General features: G+C 43.3%; 1 protein-coding gene across 24 annotated transcripts in view; it reads right to left on the reverse strand.

Moving 5' to 3' along the window:
* Window positions 1–20,482, reverse strand: part of dlg1l (discs, large (Drosophila) homolog 1, like) — a 102,259-nt gene that overhangs the window by 75,299 nt on the left and 6,478 nt on the right. For 15 of the 24 annotated variants that reach the window (XR_002196414.3, XR_004575601.1, XM_020044684.3 and 12 more), the window contains exons 3-4: window positions 15,720–15,883; window positions 12,464–12,538 (exon numbers count right to left, since the gene is read on the reverse strand). Coding sequence is in view for 22 of the 24 variants with exons in the window: in XM_020044684.3 (XP_019900243.1) it covers window positions 12,464–12,538; window positions 15,720–15,883 (239 nt within the window). In the remaining 2 variants the exon portion in view is untranslated. Of the gene's footprint in view, window positions 1–8,194; window positions 8,341–12,463; window positions 12,539–15,719; window positions 15,884–20,482 lie in introns of those variants that run through there. The other 9 variants (XM_010892096.5, XM_010892079.5, XM_029116218.2 and 6 more) reach the window with 2 other exon arrangements.

The raw sequence follows: 20,482 nt of genomic DNA on the forward strand, positions 1-20,482 counted from the left end.
CCGCTCAGGGAATAAGTAAGACAGGACATCAAAACAGAGTGGTATGGAGAGCAGAGGATGCTTCAAGATATCTGAAAAACGATGTTGCCGACTGAATAAGGAATATCTCCCAAAAGTGATAACTGCAGCGGCCTCGATGGAAGTTTCCCCTTCCGCAGTTCAACACATCACACATCACTATGTTATACTAAGTAGCGACGTGCCTGAGTGGAGGACAGGCTAAATAACATGACTGTCATACACATAATACTACCAGTCATTCCGAAACCCCTTCCATTTCCCCTCCTGACTTCCAGAACGGTCAACACCACTGGAAGCCTGCCGTGTATCAACATGACCTCAAGGAGTGGGCGGATTTAGAGAGCGCAGAAACAGCCTATAAGATAATGGTTCCATTTGTACAATTTGCACCAAGCACCCCATTTGCATTTGTCGGACTGTCTGTCCGCTTTACGATCAAGGCATGAGTCAGGCTGCGGACTGGCCAAGGCATGATCGTGCGTCATTCAGAGTGCGATCCCACTCTCCTTAAACATAGAACACTACACACAAGCAGGACACAAAACACATACACACAGAGTGCACTACACACACACGACACAGAAAGGACAGTACACCAATGGATTGCAGATTACACATACAAAATTCGCAAAATTGACCATGCATTTGGGCAGACCTACATATACACTAACACACACTTATACACCCACATATCCACAAACACTATATAACCACATTTACACTACAGCCTAATAGACAGGTGACAGATTAAAGGAAAAACCTGAATAAATGAGGGAGGCAACATAACGAATGCCAATGCTTTCTTACACGCATATCTACCTACATAAACACACATACGACATAATCACTCATAAACTGGCTCGTTTGAACACGGAGCGGCTGACAGCTGCAGTATATGAGACCGTATACCACAGCAGGATTTTTCCTGCATTCAAACACAAAGGCGGCTGGCTTCCCAAAATCTTGCACAGACTCTTTGTCGGCATGGTAAAACATGATTTTGCGTTTATACATAAAATACCTGCATCAAATGTGACCGTAGGAGGAAACCTTCTCCATATGTGCAGCCAGATGGGGAGGTTTCCCCACATATTGGGCTACTTTAAAAACAGGCTTGGGCAGGTTGATTTACAGATAGGGTAGTAGGCCATAGAAAGCGTAGTTTGAGCGTTTTTCGTCCGGGGGAGATTTTGCAGTTTACTGTCAATACAATCTGGCAACCCTATACAGGACCACACTAGTACTGACACTGTGGAGATGGGTAATGTCAGAAAACACCCAAGCACGTCAAAATATTTAAATCAAACTTACTAACCCCTAAACTACATCCAATGCAGATTTCACCAGACTGAAACGTCACTACATTTATGAAGACAAGAATAATATTGACTGTGATTAACAATAAAGCTAAATGTTTTCTGGAGGCTCAGACATAATGGAGGGGATGGAGCCAACGTGACTGGGGGCTTATTAAACAGCCAAGTAGTAACAATGGGTTTGATGCACTTTAATCCAATGAAATGTCTACTAGTCATTGACAGGCAGAGGAGAACAAAAAAGGAAGGTACATATGTTTATAAAAAATAAAAATAAAGAGAGAAGAGAGGGACCACTTTTCAACTTCTTTTGGAAAGGAAAGAAAAAGGTGCAGTGGTCTCTTAATTTTATACCTCTTGCTTATACAACACCTAATACATATATACTCCATTTACACTGACACATATTTGAAGATTACACATGCCTTAGGGGATACCATCTACAAACTAACTCGCAAATCAAATGTGTGTGCTTGTTCAAGAAACAACCAATGTAGACCGCCAGAGAAGCAGAAACATTGTGTGTGTGTGTGTGTGTGTGTGTGTGTGTGTCAGCAGAAGCTGAACATTACTACACAGCGTAATAGGGCCCAGGTGTCCCTCAGGTTTCAGGGAGGTTGAAGAGGATGTCAGGCATGTTAATACTCTGCGTTCTTGACAGCGTCGAGGGCCAAGTGTGTTTCCTGAATAGAAGACCACAGCCCCCATGGGCCCTCTAGCCCAATATAGTGCACGTCAACACAGGGAATAGGCTATATGGGCGAACACAAGCCCAGGAGCTGAGTTTGACACCCACAATGCAAATAATGTTTCCGTGAAATTAAACAGTAGAGGGCAGCATTGCAGTGCAGAACAAAAGAACAGCAGTCCATGCCAGAAGGTAACACAGGAGAGAGGAACCAATATTTTTTTTTTATTCAAATAGTGAAGTAATTGGTAATTTGGATGGACTATAATCCTTGCAACACTGAACATTCTCACGACTCTCAAAACGAGTCATGCCGATGTCCCAAAATAATTAGACAGTTAAACACAAAACAAGGAGTCAAAATCAAATCCTCCATTCTAAATTTCTATAGTTGGTGTCTACTCCCCAGCTACTGACGGACCTCGTCCAGTGTTTCTCCCTCAAGGCAACAGCAGCAGCCACATATGGCCTAACTGGCCATCGGGGGAGTCGCTCTACGCCAGGCAGTGTGGAAAGCAACCTCCCTGACCATAACAGACTGCAGATCAGCAGGACTTCACCTCTTCTCCCCTTTGCCCAATAAGAGTGACATAAGGAAAGCGGGCCAGGGAACAATCCGTCTGAATAGGAGCACAACAGATATATAACGCAGCCGGCGTCTTTCCACCTTAAGAGGAAAGACCTGGAACGGCCGCTGCTGTGCGATAAGGAAAAGTGCCTCAGGGGGGCGACCGAGTCTCGTCCTGGTTGTCTCCCACACAGGTGGCATGGTTGGCCTAAGGGACTGTGGGAGCGGGGTCGGAGGGGCAGTCTGGGTGACTGCCCATAATGGTGCTGCACCAATGATGGGCTTGCCTTACAGCCCCCGTGGACAGGCTGTAACCCACAACGCCGTTCCTGTAGGTCTGTTTGTCCAATCTCACAGCCATTATCATCCCGTGATGAAGGAAGAAGGGCAGAGGAGGCACACCAGATGACAGGACTGACAAACAAGCCTGTCAGCTATCCCGGCGCAACAAAAACAGGTGAATACGGGTCTTGCTCCACTACTCCTGGCAGGGTGAGTAAAAGTGAACTTGTCTAATCCTGGACTACTCGGGGATAAGTCCAAAAGCGCATTTTTAGAACAGACAAATATTGCATTGCGACTTTCTCATTGGATGAGCGCAGTCACTGCCGCTCTGTTTCACAAAGTTTCAAAACTTTGCCTACCCGGTGAACACAACCCCTGTGACTGGGAGGGAGGGTATGGCCGGGACAGAACACCCATGGAGTCAGACTGTTTACATTCAGGTTAAGTAAACACACACACGAAAACCGAACATCCTCCTTTGCGGCCGACTGTTGTTCACGAGCGCCGCTGTTACTCATACAAGCCGACCGGAGAGCCTACACACAAAAGACCCCATAACGGCCTCAAAAGGTCCTCTTTGCCAAAAACAACGTGTAGACACTAATTTCCTGTGTTTACAATGAAAGAGAAAGTGTTTGTCTTGGTTCCATTTGGCCAGAAGACTGCAGAAACAAGGCCAGAGTTCTCAGGCTCAGGCCTCCGTGTCCATACAGCACACTGATTAATTGATTCACAGTACCGGAGGGAGGAAGGGTGAAGAGAGAGCTGAAGGAGAGAGAGATTTGGCCCGTCCCCCGTGAGGAGAAAGGGTATCCCAGCGTGAAAACAAAGTGATGTTGAACGTCCCGTAACTGACACTGACTTGGGTTCCTACGCGGGGGGGGTGGAGGCATATAGTCGGCACAGCTGGGATATTTAGGCAGCAGACAGAACTAGCAGTGGTTGAACCCTGGGATGGAGCAGGACTTCAGAAGGGGCAACATGCAGGCCACCGGTCCTCTCACTGCACCGGGACAAACCCCCATCTCCCGCTGTAGGGTCAAAGCTGCCCCATGGATCAGAAATGTCACTGGCTCACCCTAACACATACACCTCCTCCCCCTCTATATACACTATCTTGACACACATAATGCATAATTTGGTGGTAAAGATAAAGGTAGGAGCTCAACTTAACATGCTATGAAAGACAAGGAAAACCTACAAAAACACTAAATCAAGGGTAGATGTGCTAGAAGCGCAGTCCTCGGGACCAGAGTGTTGTTCCAGTCCTTCATCAGAGACCCATTACTAGCAGCTAGTATGGGAAGCCAGAAGCCAATAATACTGCAGATGCCTCATTGCAATTAGGGTTATCAATTAAGCCTAGAACACCACAAAACATGAAGAGAGTGAAGGGGTCTGAATACTTTCCTTAGTCAGTATAGAAGTGAAGTACGAGAACATAAAAATAACGGAGGGTGGGGACCAGATAAACTGGAGAACCAAAGGGCAGTGATCTCATCTAAAACGCAATATACCGTCACTACTTGCAAATGCGATTCGATCAATGGACACACATGAATTGAAGCAGTAAGCTAGCCTTTGGGAAACATTGACTGGTATGCAGCATTAATTCCCAATCCATTACTACGATTTGCCCTTGGACAGAGTCAGCGAAGTTTGACAGCATTGGCCTGTGCTTAAACCAATTTTGTCAGAAATAAGGCTGTGAATTGATTTGCTTCTGGGGCAGAAGGTCAACTTATAACGTAAAGCTTAAAATCTACATCTACAAACCACAATAACAACACACCAAAACAGTCTTCCATCCTTACGGTTCTCACCAGCTGCGATCAACATCAAACATTACTTGAATTAATTAAATTAATTAGTACCACTAGTAAACTTTAAAAGGTTACAGGACTACTAATAAAGTTTGCCTGAGCTCACTAAGATTTGCTGCAGTTTGTCAGCAGAGACCACGCCAGGTCTACAAGGAACAGTTTACCATTGCAGAATTACACCACATTCATGAGGTGGACCACAAATGTTTGTCCATGCTACATTTCAGATACAGACACTGCTGACAGAGCCTGATTTTGTATGCTCGGTGTGAACTTTCTGGGTCAAAAAATTATTCATGCGATTCCAAAATGCTTATCTAGCTTGTGGAAGTTAATTATTCAGCGCACTGCTTGCCTGCCAGCTATTCAAATCAAGTTACAGTTGCAGCATTGAGGGCTGTCAGGGAAAATTAGGAGTGAAGTGAGAAGTCAATGAGCAATGATAACCCCACCTGTACAAATATCTAGAACAACAATTCACCAGCAATGAAAACACTGACACACTTGCACGATATTGCAATATTTCTTGCGCTGGTTTGCTGTATAAGCAACAAAAGTTGTTTTTCCCTTTTAAAACTCTTCTTCAAACAAAAAAGAAATTAAAGAACCTTTACTTTAAGGACAGATCAAAACATTGTAACGGCTTGCTTGTCCTTCATCAAACATGCCAAGCAATGTTAGGAACATGGAATAACATCAAAACCAGTACTGAATCACTATATGGTTTTCAGTGACTAACTGAACATACAGTAAAGACAGAAGGTGAAACATGGACACGCAGTGACAGCTCACTCTCGGATTAACTGGAACGGACGTTGTTCTGACATCGTGGGGCGGCCAGTGTTCTTGGCCAGTGCCTCGTCTCTTTTCGGACGGACGAACAGAGCCTAATCCCAGTGACCACAGCAGGTGGTGCTGGCATCTCTGATGTAACATTAGCACGATAGCCTTCCCAAGCAGTGATAGACCGCTGAGCATAGCAGAGCTGCCGGGGGGGGGGGGGGGGGGGGGGGGGGGGGGGGGCAAGGGGGAGCTCTGACTCACTCCATCCATGCTATGCATTTCCATACTAACACAGCACAGCTCTGAGTTATATGCTAACATAACAAGCGGTTTTGAAGTCACAGTTAGTTTTTTTTGCTAGAGCAGGGAAACTAAATACCAATCACAATGTTCAGCATTAGATATTTCTACATTTCTGCTGGGAAAATTAAGTCGGGCCTCCGCAATTCCAATTTGATGCCGTGTTCACAACCATGTGGGACCCGAGAAATTACCAGTTGGGAAGTCATAAACACCAGTTGGATGCAGTCAAGGGGCGACAGAAAGCCTGTTGGCCAAGGGTGCTGGGACAGTAAATGAACACGGCAGATGCCTTCCTGCACACGTGGGCACTCTCCCACACACGCACACACCTGAGCGAGGTGGGGGAGAGACTGGGCTACCGGCACTAGTGTTTGTGACAGTGGGATCAGCCACCATTAGCTCTCCCTAACAGACTAGGCTATCTCACGTGGCAGCTGGACGCGCCTGTAGCAGGTAGCGCTATGGCATGGCACTCAGGGGAATGGACAAGTGACCACAGGCCTGTTGGTCTCAATCCCAGGTTGGGGGGGGAAAGCAAACCGAAGGTTATTACGATGGCCCTGGGCAGAACCTGGGTTGTCTGAGCAAGACAAACAAATAACGAGCCCTGAAGATAGGGTTTGTAGGAGCAGGACGAAACATTTTCACAGATTTGCTTGTTGTTGAGACAAGCGAGGCAAAAATACATACCGATATCCTTTCGTTAAAATACTGTAACAAACTAAGTTCAGCACCAAGCAACGTGGCCCAGACAAGATGCGCAGACACATAGCATAGACACAAACACACAGGTGTGCACTAATGTTTGTTTCTACACATTATTGTGCTTGTCAGAGAGGGACAGAAAGAGGGAGAATGCTGCAGCAGTCAGCGACATGCATTGGATTTTCTTGTGCTGTGTATTACACTTTAGGACAGCATTGTGGAGAACCACTAGACATTTTACACATTTGTTGTAGCCCTGATTGAAAAACATTATTGAATAAATATCACCAAGCCGTTTTCTGACTGAATCATGTTTGCCACTTCAGGGCTACAAGAAGTGTGTGAAATCTCTGGTGGTCCCAGAGGAGCGGGTTGGGGAAACCCGGTGTAGTTAGGAGCATATATGTGTGTGTGTGTGTGTGTGTGTGTGTGTGTGTGTGTGTGTGTGTGTGTGTGAGCGGAAATATATATTCAGACAATGAAGACATTAACATGTTTATAACAGGAGAGAAACATTCTTGAACACATTGTCTCCATTGAATGTGCATACACTGCATATATTCAAGGGGTGTAGCTTATACAGCTCACACTCCAGGTGGGTGGGTTGGTAAGTGTTCTCATTTAAAGACAATCATTTGACTGTTTTCTTTAAAAACAACAGGTTAAGAAAATTCGGAGTTCCAGTCATCGCACACTAGTCGCCACTCAACACTCTTTGTAAACTGTAGGCTTGCATTAGCGTGGCCAGCAACCAGTAGCCTGCTGTATACTGTCCTACAAGTCTCATCTGGTTAACAACAAGTGTGAGGCAGTACAGGAAGAATACCGGCACAGTGAAAAAGAAAGATTATGTATAATCTGCAGACCTGAGAAAATAGACGGTAGAAACGTGAAATAGGTTACTCAACTGTCTCTTCTCAAGCTTGGAAAAGGCTGCTATTTTGGTAGTCCCGTTGCATATTCTGGGATGTTTAAAACAAAAACAAAAGACCCCAGCCTCCTACTACATAAATATTAGTGTCATAATGGCCCAGTTACTGGGAACTGTTAACCATGATAGACAACAGCTAAACTAACACTATTGAGAGTGCATGCTGGCTTTACTGAACATCCTATCCTAAAGATTACAAAATGTAGTTACATTTTCAGTCATAAATTCACTTGAAAAGTAAGTCATTATATTAAGATGAAAAAGTCCAATGCAGACAATACAAAAGGTTTTTACAAGGGAATGCCAGTGCACTGACATCAGCCATGAATCCACCGCAGCCAAAGAGTCAAAAGCAATACTAACCGTTAGAAGCCTAAATAAATTAAATTAAATTAGTGCGAGAATGCGTTAAGAACGCCTGGAGAACATGGATCAAATTACGAAAATTACGCAATCAGAAGTGCTGGGAAACAAATCAGTAAAATAATCAAGGCCGTTCGGGCCACGCGTGCCGCTATACAACATGTCATCTCGACAAAATAACTTTAATTATTGAAAAAGGAATTCAAACATATTTGAACAGGGATACAATGTAAAACATACAGTACCGTCCATTGCGAGAAGCACGACAAGTTGAAGCCACAGATTATGTATTTTACATGGGGCTGAGTGATATGAATGACTGCCGGATGGCAAACTGCCGAAAACAATTACAGTAGTTCATAATATGCGAACGCATTGTACCGTACTTAACATGTAAACCTGTCATACCTTCGTTGTGACGATGCATATGCAGTCCATCCTTCCGTCTCAGGAGGTATAACCGCGTGGGCATCAACATTTCATTTCGCGCATTCACCAATCCTGCGCACCGGACAGGACGTTCCTCGCAGATGTTTTCTCACACTCGCAGGGATAATTTCACCAATATCATCTACACTTTTTCCAGGAGTGATACCACGGCGTAATTAAATCCTGCCCCCACAAGAAGATTGTATAGCGCCCAAGCTAAACTCCAATGCATTGCCAGCAAACGCGCCGATTAGGACCCGGCAAGTTCCAATCCAGAGACGTGGGCAATTACGCCAGTTTAGCTAGTTTAACCCTTTCCCTGCGAGTGACCAAATGAAGATACAGTTGCACGTCATTTCAAGACGATATAAGCAAGATCTAACACTTTACCGCGCAGTGTATGAGGTTATCAGATTGTTGCTCCAACTTCCAAATGCACGTATGCCATTCAGGACCATGGACAGATATTTTTGACCTCTAAAATTAACTCTAAAATGTGTTGAAATCGGACGTTAACATTAAGAATACCTTCAAATGTACCGTCGCCTTAGTCATTATATATACTCTACAGCGAGCACGAGTTATAGGATCATCCCTTCAACGTCATTTTGCAAATTACCGTTTTACAGGTTATCTGATCATGAAATGCAAATGACTAAGTAACTTTTAAACATTCGACCAAAGAATGTCTGGCACGAAAGTGAATACGTGAAAAGTTTCCACGAATATGATGGGTTTTGTTGTGCGTTTACATTATTCAGACATTACCTGTGCACATTACCATTGACTCACATCCAGTTGTAGCTTTTCCTGAAGTGGCCAATTTATAAATAAATAGCCAAACATTTCCGAAACTGCTTTCTCTCAGGGTGTACAATTTCTTAGGAGAAACAGTCACATGTTGAATATTAAGAATGACCCAAAACTATAAATCCCATAGTTTCTCTTTTACCATCAGTCCAATTAGTTCAAGCAGACTAATAGTAGGCGTAATATTGAAAAAGATCTATCAATGGAGTCAGATTCTTTCAAGTGTTCATACAAACGCTGATTAATATCAACAATCACTTTCCTTTTTAGGCATACTTATCCATTAATTCAAGTTTGCAGGCATCTAACATTATAGCTGTACGTTTAGCCCGCATGAAATGGAATTTGCAACCTTGCTCTCCCTGACAGAGTTACATGCGAAGAGAAACAATAACTTGTGAATTTAGACAAATAGTAAATATTCCTCAATATTCCACTTTACCATCAACCAGTACAAGACGTATTTTCAGCATGTGGTAAAAGCACGGGAAGTGAGATGCAGCCTCAGTCAGGCACAAATCCTAATCATGCTCGTCTCACCATACACCGTGGAACCTTCCCTCACCTCTCACCTCTCCCCCCTCGAGTCTCTCCCCCCTCCTCTCTGGCCTCTTGGTCGACCCCACTGCTACAGACAGCAATCAGAAGTTGCCAAAAGCGTGTTTTCAAGCAAACAGCGAGTCACACCATTTGAGACAGAGTTGCATCGTCACAGCTGAAATTTGCCTCCTTTTTCTTCAACCACATAACAAAACAGTTGCAACGTGTCCCTCCACCTGCTCTCCATCCACACAAAACGTCATGATGCTGGCCTCTGTCAATCAAAGAGTAACGGTGGGATCTTTGGGCCATGTGCAGCTGAAGAGTTCTTTTCTAACTGAGAAACTTCCAAAAGCACATCCACTGTTCAATTTGGAGAGAATAATAAGAAATGAGAAAAACACAATGTACAGAATCTGGAAAGTCCAGTTACTGGGCTAAATGCAGAAACTCGCATACCCTCCATGCTCATCTGTCCCCAGCAGATTATTTAACATCTGATTTAATGGTCTTAGGTTCTATGTAAACCAGAAAGTTAGTTCTTGTTCAAACGGTACGACAATTTCTTTATACAAGACACTTTTCTAAAGACACATGAGCCTCTAATAGTTAAATTATAATATGAAAGCATCTCAGCATGTTCCACTCGTTGGCTACTCTCCGGTGGCACAGGGAAAATGGTGTTGCACATACTGTAACAAGCTTCCATTCCTCCGACACAAGAGCAGTAATGGCCCATTTAAGATGAAATCACCAGGTTACGGTAAACCCTTTTAGGCACTTTTTTAAATGTTACCTCGACACAGGAAACACTTTTTTTTTTTTTTTTATTGAACCTGTGCTCTTCAAGACAGAATGCAAAAATTAGACGATAGTTATTTTTAGGTTAGAAAAAAAACACACACCACACCAAAGGCACTCCATTCGTGAAATGACACACTCTGGTTCCATCACTTTGTGAACACCGTGTGATATGAGGCGTAAACTGTCATCAGATGACTCATTCACAGAAGAGCAACTGTGCATCGCGAGTGTGATGCCGACCTTATTTGCTTCACAAAATGCTCTTTGTCAGATAATGGCCAATGACCGTCCATTCGCAGAGCTGCATGACTCAATAACGTGCGGCAGAGGTTCGGTAGTAGTGTCAGAAATTGGAACAAGAGTGACGTTGGTAAAATTACTATAGGAACCTTCAGATGACCAATAAAAAAAAAAAAAAGAAAAGAAGGTTGAAGGATGAGCATAAGTTATTTTTGCAATCAACCTCAAGTATATACAGGAGTAGTATATAGGAGAGATATACATGAGCGAAATACACTATGACCTTGCCGTACTGCATGAGTGCAGAAGATGCTGTCAGCTTCAATAGATGTGCAGAGTCTATTCTCAGGGGAAGACTCAGAGAATGTGAAAATGAAGATTCCTCACCTAACAGAGATGAGAAGGCAACGACATTTAGAAAACTCAAACTTGACACCAGTCTGTAAGGCGACAGTGCTCAGATCGGACCACAATAACCCTTCAAATAAGAACAATTACTGTAATTCCAGGGTTGGGCACGCTCATATTGTGACTCCTCTCAAAGCAGTTCCGGCTCAGCCGGAGCAGAACACTGAGTAACCTATTAAAAATTCAGAGCAAACTGTCCCAACGTCTCTTCATGTATGGTGAACAATGAGGCACATACTTCATGTCAGACGGCAGGGGTCAAAACATCCTTGGTGTTTAATCTACAATGTTTCCAACTAAAGCGCAATGCAAAGCTCTGATGATGTACGACCCAGATAGAAGGGGTCACCTCAGAAGAAACCTCCTGTTAGATAAAGCCTGGTATGTCCTCAGAGAGGGGAGGAGGGGAAAGGAGACAGCCTGGCAGAAAAGTACCGTGCCCCTTACACAAGCACACTGATGAATATTTGATGTGTATAAGATTCTGTGATTAGTGTGCCTCCATTTCCAGGGCAGTCAGAAGCCCCCCAGTGCTCCTTACTTGGATCCTGTAGAACAACTCAGCAGGAGCTGACATTCCTTCACAGACGAGCAGGAAAGATAAAAGTCCTCCCTAATGTTGCCCCTATCAGCAGACTGTGATCTGGGTTCTGTCAACGGAGTGCAGCTATGAGTAAGACGGATTGAGAACAGCCATGTGAAATACTTTCAAAGGTCTACGTTCTACAAAGCAAAGGTTAGAACTAAGACCAGAGTAAGCTTGGCCTCCCCATAGACTGTAACAGTATAACATTCACTAGACCAAGATAAATAAATCAGAATTTTGAAATAGTACCCTTTAAAAAAGGCTTCTCTCAAAGCAAATATAAATCCACACATGACATCCCGCTGCAGGTGAGAGGAAAAACTAACAAGACTTCCTACACCTGGAAAACAGTGAGATTATGCTACCCAAGTATGTTGCTTTGTGGTTGATCTTAGAACTAGCAGACACAGGAACCCCCAACATTTCTTCCACAGTTACTACAGTACAATAAATGTATCCAGCATCCTAAAAACCAAGGAAGAGCAACAGCAATCTCTATTGCTGGGTCCAATCCAGTTCATCAGCAATATTTATCAACTCAAGTGTTTTTCCAGGCCATATCACCTTGGGGCCTAAGTAGAGAACAACAAGAAAATGTCCTGGACACAACCATAACAGATGCACTCCCTTCCCCCAGCTATCCCTGGACCAAGCCATGATCTTGAAATCCAGGAGATGTACTGAGATGTACCCAGAATGAAGAGCCCAAATGAATACAGCACAATCACCCATGACATATATAGACCGGACACCCCCGCCCCACCCCATCATATGGTACTGGAGGGGACACATGGAGTGAACCCAAGACAAGGAGGCAGTCCCAACCCGAGCCGCATCAGTTACAGAGGTGAAGTACTTACATGGCTGAGCTCACGGCAGGATGAGGCTTTGGCCTGTGCCATCATGAGCAGTATTTCATTTAGGAGGGGGGAGTCCTAAGTGTGACCATGTGTGTTTAACAAGGAAAATGGAGATGTGGAGGGAGAAGAGAGGTGATCAATTCAGAGAGTTAGTTCTCAGTATGGACACTAAAAGAAAGGCTAAGACATAAAGCTTAAAGAAAAAAAACACACCTAAGAAAGTAATACCACATGCGTCTAAGGTGTCATACCCTGTTCATAGTTGAGATACATTAAATTACATATTTTTATTTGGATAGCCCTCTCAAAATAAAACCTGACATACAGTGTCATCAGAGCTCTATGTGAAAACAGTCAATACAAGTGGTTAGGTTTTAATTTCATGGTGCTGCTCTAAAACTGTAGCAGTACAGTACTACTGCTACTACTGAGGACATGTTAACAAAGATGAGTTGATGTTCATGTTTGATGATCCATGTTTAGTAATGCTCAGACATGCTATGTAATGTTTGTGTAATATCAACAAAAATACTCTTTGCAGAAACGGATGTAGCCAAACAGACTATTACACCCACCCACAAAAGGAAAAGCGCGCAAGAAAGACAAAACTTTTTGTTTTGCTGCTGTAACAGGAAGGGTTTAAGACTTAATAACCCATGGGTAATTAACGATGTTGAACACTTGTTGCCAAATATTCTCAGTTGTACATTCATGATATTGGATTTTACACTCAGCAAAACGTATGACATTTGTCGACTTTGGCTGCCTCTGGTACTTGGGGCATCAAGGTGCACAAGATTCTGTGAAATTGGATTCTAGCGTTCAACCAAGCCTCAAAAAACCTGTTTCTGTTAAAGGTTGACGGGAAGCTTTATATGTCAAATACACATTATAACGGACTTTGTGGGTGCAGTGCTATTCTACGTTGAGTGTAGAAGTGTGTTGCTTGTAGGTGTGTGTGTGTGTGTGTGTGTGTTGCTTGTAGGTGTGTGTGTGTGTGTGTGTTGCTTGTAGGTGTGTGTGTGTGTGTGTGTGTTGCTTGTAGGTGTGTGTGTGTGTGTGTGTGTGTGTGTGTGTGTGTGTGTGTGTGTGTGTGTGTGTGTGGTGTATTGAGTGTGAGCAGACAGATTGCGATTCTAAAACCTATTCATATTTCTATCATTAGTCCATTAGTGCAATCATCAGCAATAATGTATTCTAAGGTACTGAAATTTCTAAATACATAAATACAGCCGCTATGATCCATAACATATCATGTGATCTAAAGCACTGGGTCTGCAACAACTGACTGACAATGTCGAAAATGAAACAGTTGGCAACAAATGCAATTATCGATTAGTTGGATCTATGTTAAAAACAAATATATTTTTTTTTAAAAGCAAGACTGAAAGAAACAGTGATGAATGAATTCAAAAGAGCATGTTAGAGCCATGATGACTGAGGTATAAGAGGGGTCAGCAGCAAACAAATCTAAAACATGTGAGCCATTGTCTGCCCCTTAGAGTTGCTTTTAGCTTAACTTCATGAAAAGTTTTAAAGTGACACCTTGTTCTTCTCCAATGCATGAATGAGGTGCACATTAACATTAGTGCCAAACACGTGGTCTACTTATGCTGGTGGAATTTGTTTACAATCAAGCCCCGTCAGATACAGTACATAAAAGCATTATTTTCACTGATGGATCATGCAATGAGGGTAAGAGTTCGCACATTGTCTAGTTTTTATCTCCAGCATCTGGAATCAATCCATTTATTTTTATAGTGATATCCATGTACTTCAGTTAAAGCTGCTTGCTGTAAGACTTTCAGTCATGTTTTTCCGTTCCCGATTTCTTCTTGTTAGACTTACAGGTTCAAGTGCTTAAAACATTAGGCCTAATCAAAGCAGTAATCAAAATATTAATCAATTAGCAAAATCATTAGATGCAGCTTTACCAAAAAAAATAAAAATCTGTCTGAATGTCTGTGGCTCTTTACAAAAAACTATTTAAAATTACAATTTTGCTTTTGGAACGCAAACACCATCAATATATCAGGAACAGCCGTAGGCCCAGAGCAGGAACATTAATATTGAGGGACCTGTAGTTTTTAATAAACATTTGTTGGCTTGCTAATAGCATGTATTAGGAGACCTGATTATAGTAACTATTAACTTAACTAGCCAGCCAGCTATCCAAGCTTAAGGAATGTTAGAGCCACGTTGGGTTAGGTTTGCAAACATTTCTACTACTGCTGGCTTAAGACATGTTGGCTTAATAACTACGTAGCATGTATGGGGTTGAATGAAGCATCCATTTTTAAAGAGCCTTGTTTTAACCATGCTTTTTGAAAGAAGCACAAGGGATAATGCGTTCTGACGGTTAACAGTGTGTTAATACAGCTAAGCACATTAAAGTTTCCCCATCCAGGAATGTCAACAAGCTAGGCAAATGTGCAATTGCCTTCTCAAACTTTGTAATTGGTTCAACCCAGTAATTCCCCGGCATCAGGACCTTAAAATGTTAGAGCAGAATAAATGCAGAAGAACTTTGGCTTCATTTACAAAAAGCCAGAAACACAACTGTTCTGAAATTGTCATAAAGTCCATTGTCAAATCAGCTGGGCTGCCGCCATTTATTTTTGGTACCTTTCATATAAGAAAATGTCTTCTTATAATCCATCACTAACGGCCCTGTTAGATCACAAGACTTCAGTACCAGCTAAAGATGACCACGGTCATGGCCAGTATTAGAACAATTTCAGGAGTGATTTGATAGACCTCAACTGTAAAATGTGTCTCACAGTTGAGTCAAAGTATGATATGTTGAGGAAAAGAAAAGCATTGAATATGCAACATGAGTTTGCGAAATACGCTTTTGAATTACGGCATGGCAGTCAGAGGGATTTCAAAAGCATTATATCATTGATGGTATGAAATGATTTGGCGGAATGTCATCTTTGACGTTGTTTATATTATAACAGTAGTAACAAGCAAGGCTGCACTATCTGATGCTATTTATTGTTACACTAATAATAAATACATTTCCAACACATACTAACAGTCAGTTTATAATGACACCTACAAACCCTTACAAAACCATTCTGAATATGCATGAAGAAACAAATGTAATGTTTGTATATTCTTTCAACCATCGAAGTCATCTGTCGAAATATCTGTAGAAATCTACTGCAACTACACCGATTTCAGATGGAAATACAATTCCAAAATTCAAAGTAAATACTGGGCACCAGAAGGCCGACCATGAATCACTCCTTACCTCTATGCTGGTGCTAAGGCTTGGCAGAGTGTCCGATGTCACAGTTGTGCTTTGAAGGCTGGAGAAATCCCACAGGTTGACCGGTGGCATGGGTTCTGACACCTTGGGAGACTCCACACATTTCTGATTATCCAATAAGGTCACTTCGTAAAATTCCTGGATATCTGTGGCAAGATAGAAGATAGTGAAGATAAATAGTTAAAACCAAATTGACTTGCTTATTTGGACTTTCAAAATAACATTCAAAATAAACTGGTAATATTCCCAGTAAATGAGATTTTTCAGTTCACTTAGCGTAATAACTGCAGAACATCCCCTTTTAACAAATAGCAATGTTTTTACACTCTGTGCTTGTAGCAGATTGCTTTATAAATGCATTATAAAAGTGTCAACACTTAAATAATTCATATGTTAATTGTTATTGTTATAAATGTGATTAAAACATTGATTTAATTAAAGTCAAAAAAGACAAATTAAGTGCAGAGCCATTTCCCAGAATACAATACAGAAATTAGTGTGTTTGAGTAAAAAGTAATTTGTAAAATTGGGTGAATTTCCCCTTTAATTAGTGGGTGAAAGGGCCTACGTTGACTAGTCAGCAGTCGGTTTAAAATTAGAACCTTCAGGATCCCACGGCCAGGAACCCATCCATATTCATATTCAAACTGATGTTCAGATGAGAAATGAAACCAAACACTGAAATGATTATCTGTCCTAAACTGGATATGATTACCAGTGTTATGGTATGTTGCTATAAACATATTAAGGGGCACCCGCTAAAACCCTGAGTTACATAACGTAGAAGAAACAACCAAGACATAGGCGTGAGCGGTGGCGGCAGTGACAGATTGGAATTGGAGGTGCAGAGGGGGAGTCTGTAAAGGTCAGTTTACAAGTTGTTCAAAGCTGTTACAAGTTTCATCAGGTTACAGCTGCGCGTCTCAAAGGTCAGACGCTTATTCTCGTCTGAGCAACAACTGGACTTGTAAGGACTGTGTGTGATGGGTGAACTCCAGATTTTCCTGTCTTTCCACCATCCTGTGGTTTACGATACTGCACATACGGCACACAAGGGGCAGCGCAAAACAAAATTAGCACAATCATGAAAGTCCCATAGATGTTGCAAGCTCAATGTCAATGACAAGGAAAAAAAAAACTGTGGAATGAATTGCAAAGATGGGAAATCAAGGACGACTTCCTGGTTAAAACTGTTCTCTGTCCCCTCACTAAATCAGCCACTTTCAGAGGAAGTTTAAACAAACACTCAGTTTAGAAGAAGCGGAAAGAATAGCAAAATGAAGGTGAATTGCGGGGGAGGGTGGGAAATATTTCACAAACAATTAATATAATTATATTTGTATGTTGTTTATAGTCCCCTTTACTGCCCAAACCTTTAGCTTAAGAACATCCATGTGGGTCTTAAAAAGCTACACATCTACGCACTAAGCCTATTAAAGAAATCATATATATGCTAAAAGAAAAATGTCCTGGAATTTTGGACTCTCAGTGCAACCTGTTAAGCTGATCGACATAATGACCTACCGACCAGACAGACGACCGATGGACCGGGTGAGTGACCGCCCGAGTGACAGAGTTGACAGAGACTGATTGTGAATCCCAAACTAGCCTCTCAGCCTTACGCACTTGCTCAGAAAGCCCGCTATGGTCACATATTGCGGTCAAAACTCGAAGGGTAACTTCCAGAAAGTGTCAGGGGGACCAATAAGGCCCACGTGAATGCAGGGCAGAGGGCGGAGGGGAGGAGGCCATAAGGAATACAGCATTACTGACTAAATTACCATGAGTGAGCAAGCAGGTCATCTTCGGGATTTCCCCCCAGTGGACATAACGGCCTAGTGGGAGGAGAAGGCCGTTATGTCCTTCTCTACCATCGGACCCAGACCATATTTGTGTCATGTGAAAATCACTAGATGGAGATTTTGTCTGTGACGCAAATCAGTGTTCAGTTGAGTTGTCAAACTGACATGTAGTGATATTTAGTGCTTTGGTGATTAATTAGGTGTTGTGTAAATGTATTTCAACCATTTATTAAATCATAAGAGACATATTCATAAAACCGTTAAAAAAACTCATACATAATAAAACCCTTGAAAAACCAGTGTAATTTTCACAAAAAGATGGACATACAATTGGTGAACATCCCTTCACCAATTGACATGACACAGACTAGATCACACAAAAGTACATACCAGTACCTAACATGAAATGTGAACTGCATACGGCTGGACGAACTTGACCATGAACGATAAAATTGAGGGGTGCAGAGGGGGAGAGCTCCCTTGCGCGATTGGGTGACAGGAGCTTGAAATAACCGCTGGATCACATGGAGACGCAAGGGGTCATTTGAGTAAATATTTGTATAACACACAAGGGTGGGGGCGATATCCTCCCCCCCCCCCCCAAGCTCTGCTTTCTCTTTGACACACTGGGGATGAACACCACAGGCTTCAGATATCACACACTCCGCCTGTGGCCTATTCTGTGTCTCACGGAAGGCCATCGCGGTTTGCGTGTACTCCATAGGACAAATAAGACCCAACAAACCAGTTTTCACTGTCTGAACAGTGCTTGACTACATCAGATTTCCGCAATATTTGTCATACTGTAAAAGCTCTTCGCTCTTACTGGAAGATGAGTAAGACAACCATCACTCGATCTTTCAGTTACAGGCCTCCATTACGTTCTCCGAGGAGTCTGCAGTCCAGATGTTGCTCGACTGCATGTCTGTGTTCCCACGCCCTCGTCTCCCCAACTTCATGGTATCCAGTTGTACTTACAACCATGTGTCACCAATGCAACTCCCAACCGTGCTCAGGTGGGAGAATTCAATATCACCAAGACATGTCTTGCCAAGCCATCCTGCTTTTATTCACAAAACTTGCTTAACGAGGAAGTCATCAGAATGGGATAATGATATCAGATACGTTCGCTGGCAGCCAACCCACCTGAGGGAGTTGCTAGGGCGTGATGAGTCAATCCCCTGCCAACAATACCTCCTCCCATGCAGGCAATGCTGGCTGATATGCACCATCGAACAGGACTTCAAACTGGCAAGTGGCACTGCCAAGACTCAAACCTAGACCATGGTGGACGCCAGAGCATTTAGAAGGCAGCGCCTTAAAATGTCACGGGCTACTTTCAAAAACAGACGCTATTTACGGATGCACAATTTGAAGAGGGCGTGGACGGCCAAAACAACTTCCTTTGAATTGGCACAGCATGTTACCGCAGGCACAGATGTGCACAGACCACTGCTTAAAGCCCAATACAAAATGAAATGTACAGGACAACAAACATCCACTGGGCAATGAAATCTAATCAAGTCTCCCTCTTAGCTTTTTATTATTATTATTTTGCTACAGGACAGCACAGTCCCTCTAGTTTCATCTAAGAGAGGTTGTTACAGCTGTATGTAAACAACAAGTAGTTTATACAGCAAATGGAGCAGCTCCAACAATTCTGTTTTGTAATCTCATCCTCCAGTAGGCTAAATGAGTGCAGTATCAGACAGGGTTATGACTTTTAAAATGCACCCAAATCCACCACTGACCAGTTCCAATGGATAGAGTCGGTCCCCAGGTTGCTAAGACAGGACATATTTGTAAACTAAAATTAAGATGTGCTTTAGTTTCATTAAGGGTTCTTCCAGAGACAGCCCAAAGTTTATCCTAAATTGTTCTAGTATACCACAATTGAGATGGAGAATTGAAATGTAATGGACATTTATCGGTGGCATGCTGTAAACAGTACAGTGTAATGTTAACATCCGCTCTCAGAACGGATCTCAAAATCAACTATCAAAGGCAAAAAGAGAAACTCAGGAAAAAAAAACTAAAACCCTACACCCCAAGTCATACTTAAAGCAAAGGTGATCTTAACAAAAAAGAGACATGGTTAGTTTCACAGACAGCGTGGTGCCATGTGGAAAACAAATGTGGAGATATTGCCTTAAAACATCATTAGACGGTTTCATCTGCTGGGCTACAGAACCACCTCTGCCTGGCCAGTCTGGAGCTCCAACAGGACAGACACCAGTCTGGAGCTCCAACAGGACAGACACCAGTCTGGAGCTCCAACAGGACAGACACCAGGCTGGAGCTCCAACAGGACAGACACCAGGCTGGAGCTCCAACAGGACAGACACCAGGCTGGAGCTCCAACAGGACAGACACCAGGCTGGAGCTCCAACAGGACAGACACCAGGCTGGAGCTCCAACAGGACAGACACCAGGCTGGAGCTCCAACAGGACAGACACCAGGCTGGAGCTCCAACAGGACAGACACCAGTCTGGAGCTCCAACAGGACAGACACCAGGCTGGAGCTCCAACAGGACAGACACCAGTCTGGAGCTCCAACAGGACAGACACCAGTCTGGAGCTCCAACAGGACAGACACCAGGCTGGAGCTCCAACAGGACAGACACCAGGCTGGAGCTCCAACAGGACAGACACCAGGCTGGAGCTCCAACAGGACAGACACCAGGCTGGAGCTCCAACAGGACAGACACCAGGCTGGAGCTCCAACAGGACAGACACCAGGCTGGAGCTCCAACAGGACAGACACCAGGCTGGAGCTCCAACAGGACAGACACCAGGCTGGAGCTCCAACAGGACAGACACCAGGCTGGAGCTCCAACAGGACAGACACCAGGCTGGAGCTCCAACAGGACAGACACCAGGCTGGAGCTCCAACAGGACAGACACCAGGCTGGAGCTCCAACAGGACAGACACCAGGCTGGAG

The sequence above is a fragment of the Esox lucius genome, chromosome 3 (genome assembly GCF_011004845.1).
Source record: "Esox lucius isolate fEsoLuc1 chromosome 3, fEsoLuc1.pri, whole genome shotgun sequence".
In the NCBI taxonomy this organism is placed as follows: domain Eukaryota; kingdom Metazoa; phylum Chordata; class Actinopteri; order Esociformes; family Esocidae; genus Esox; species Esox lucius.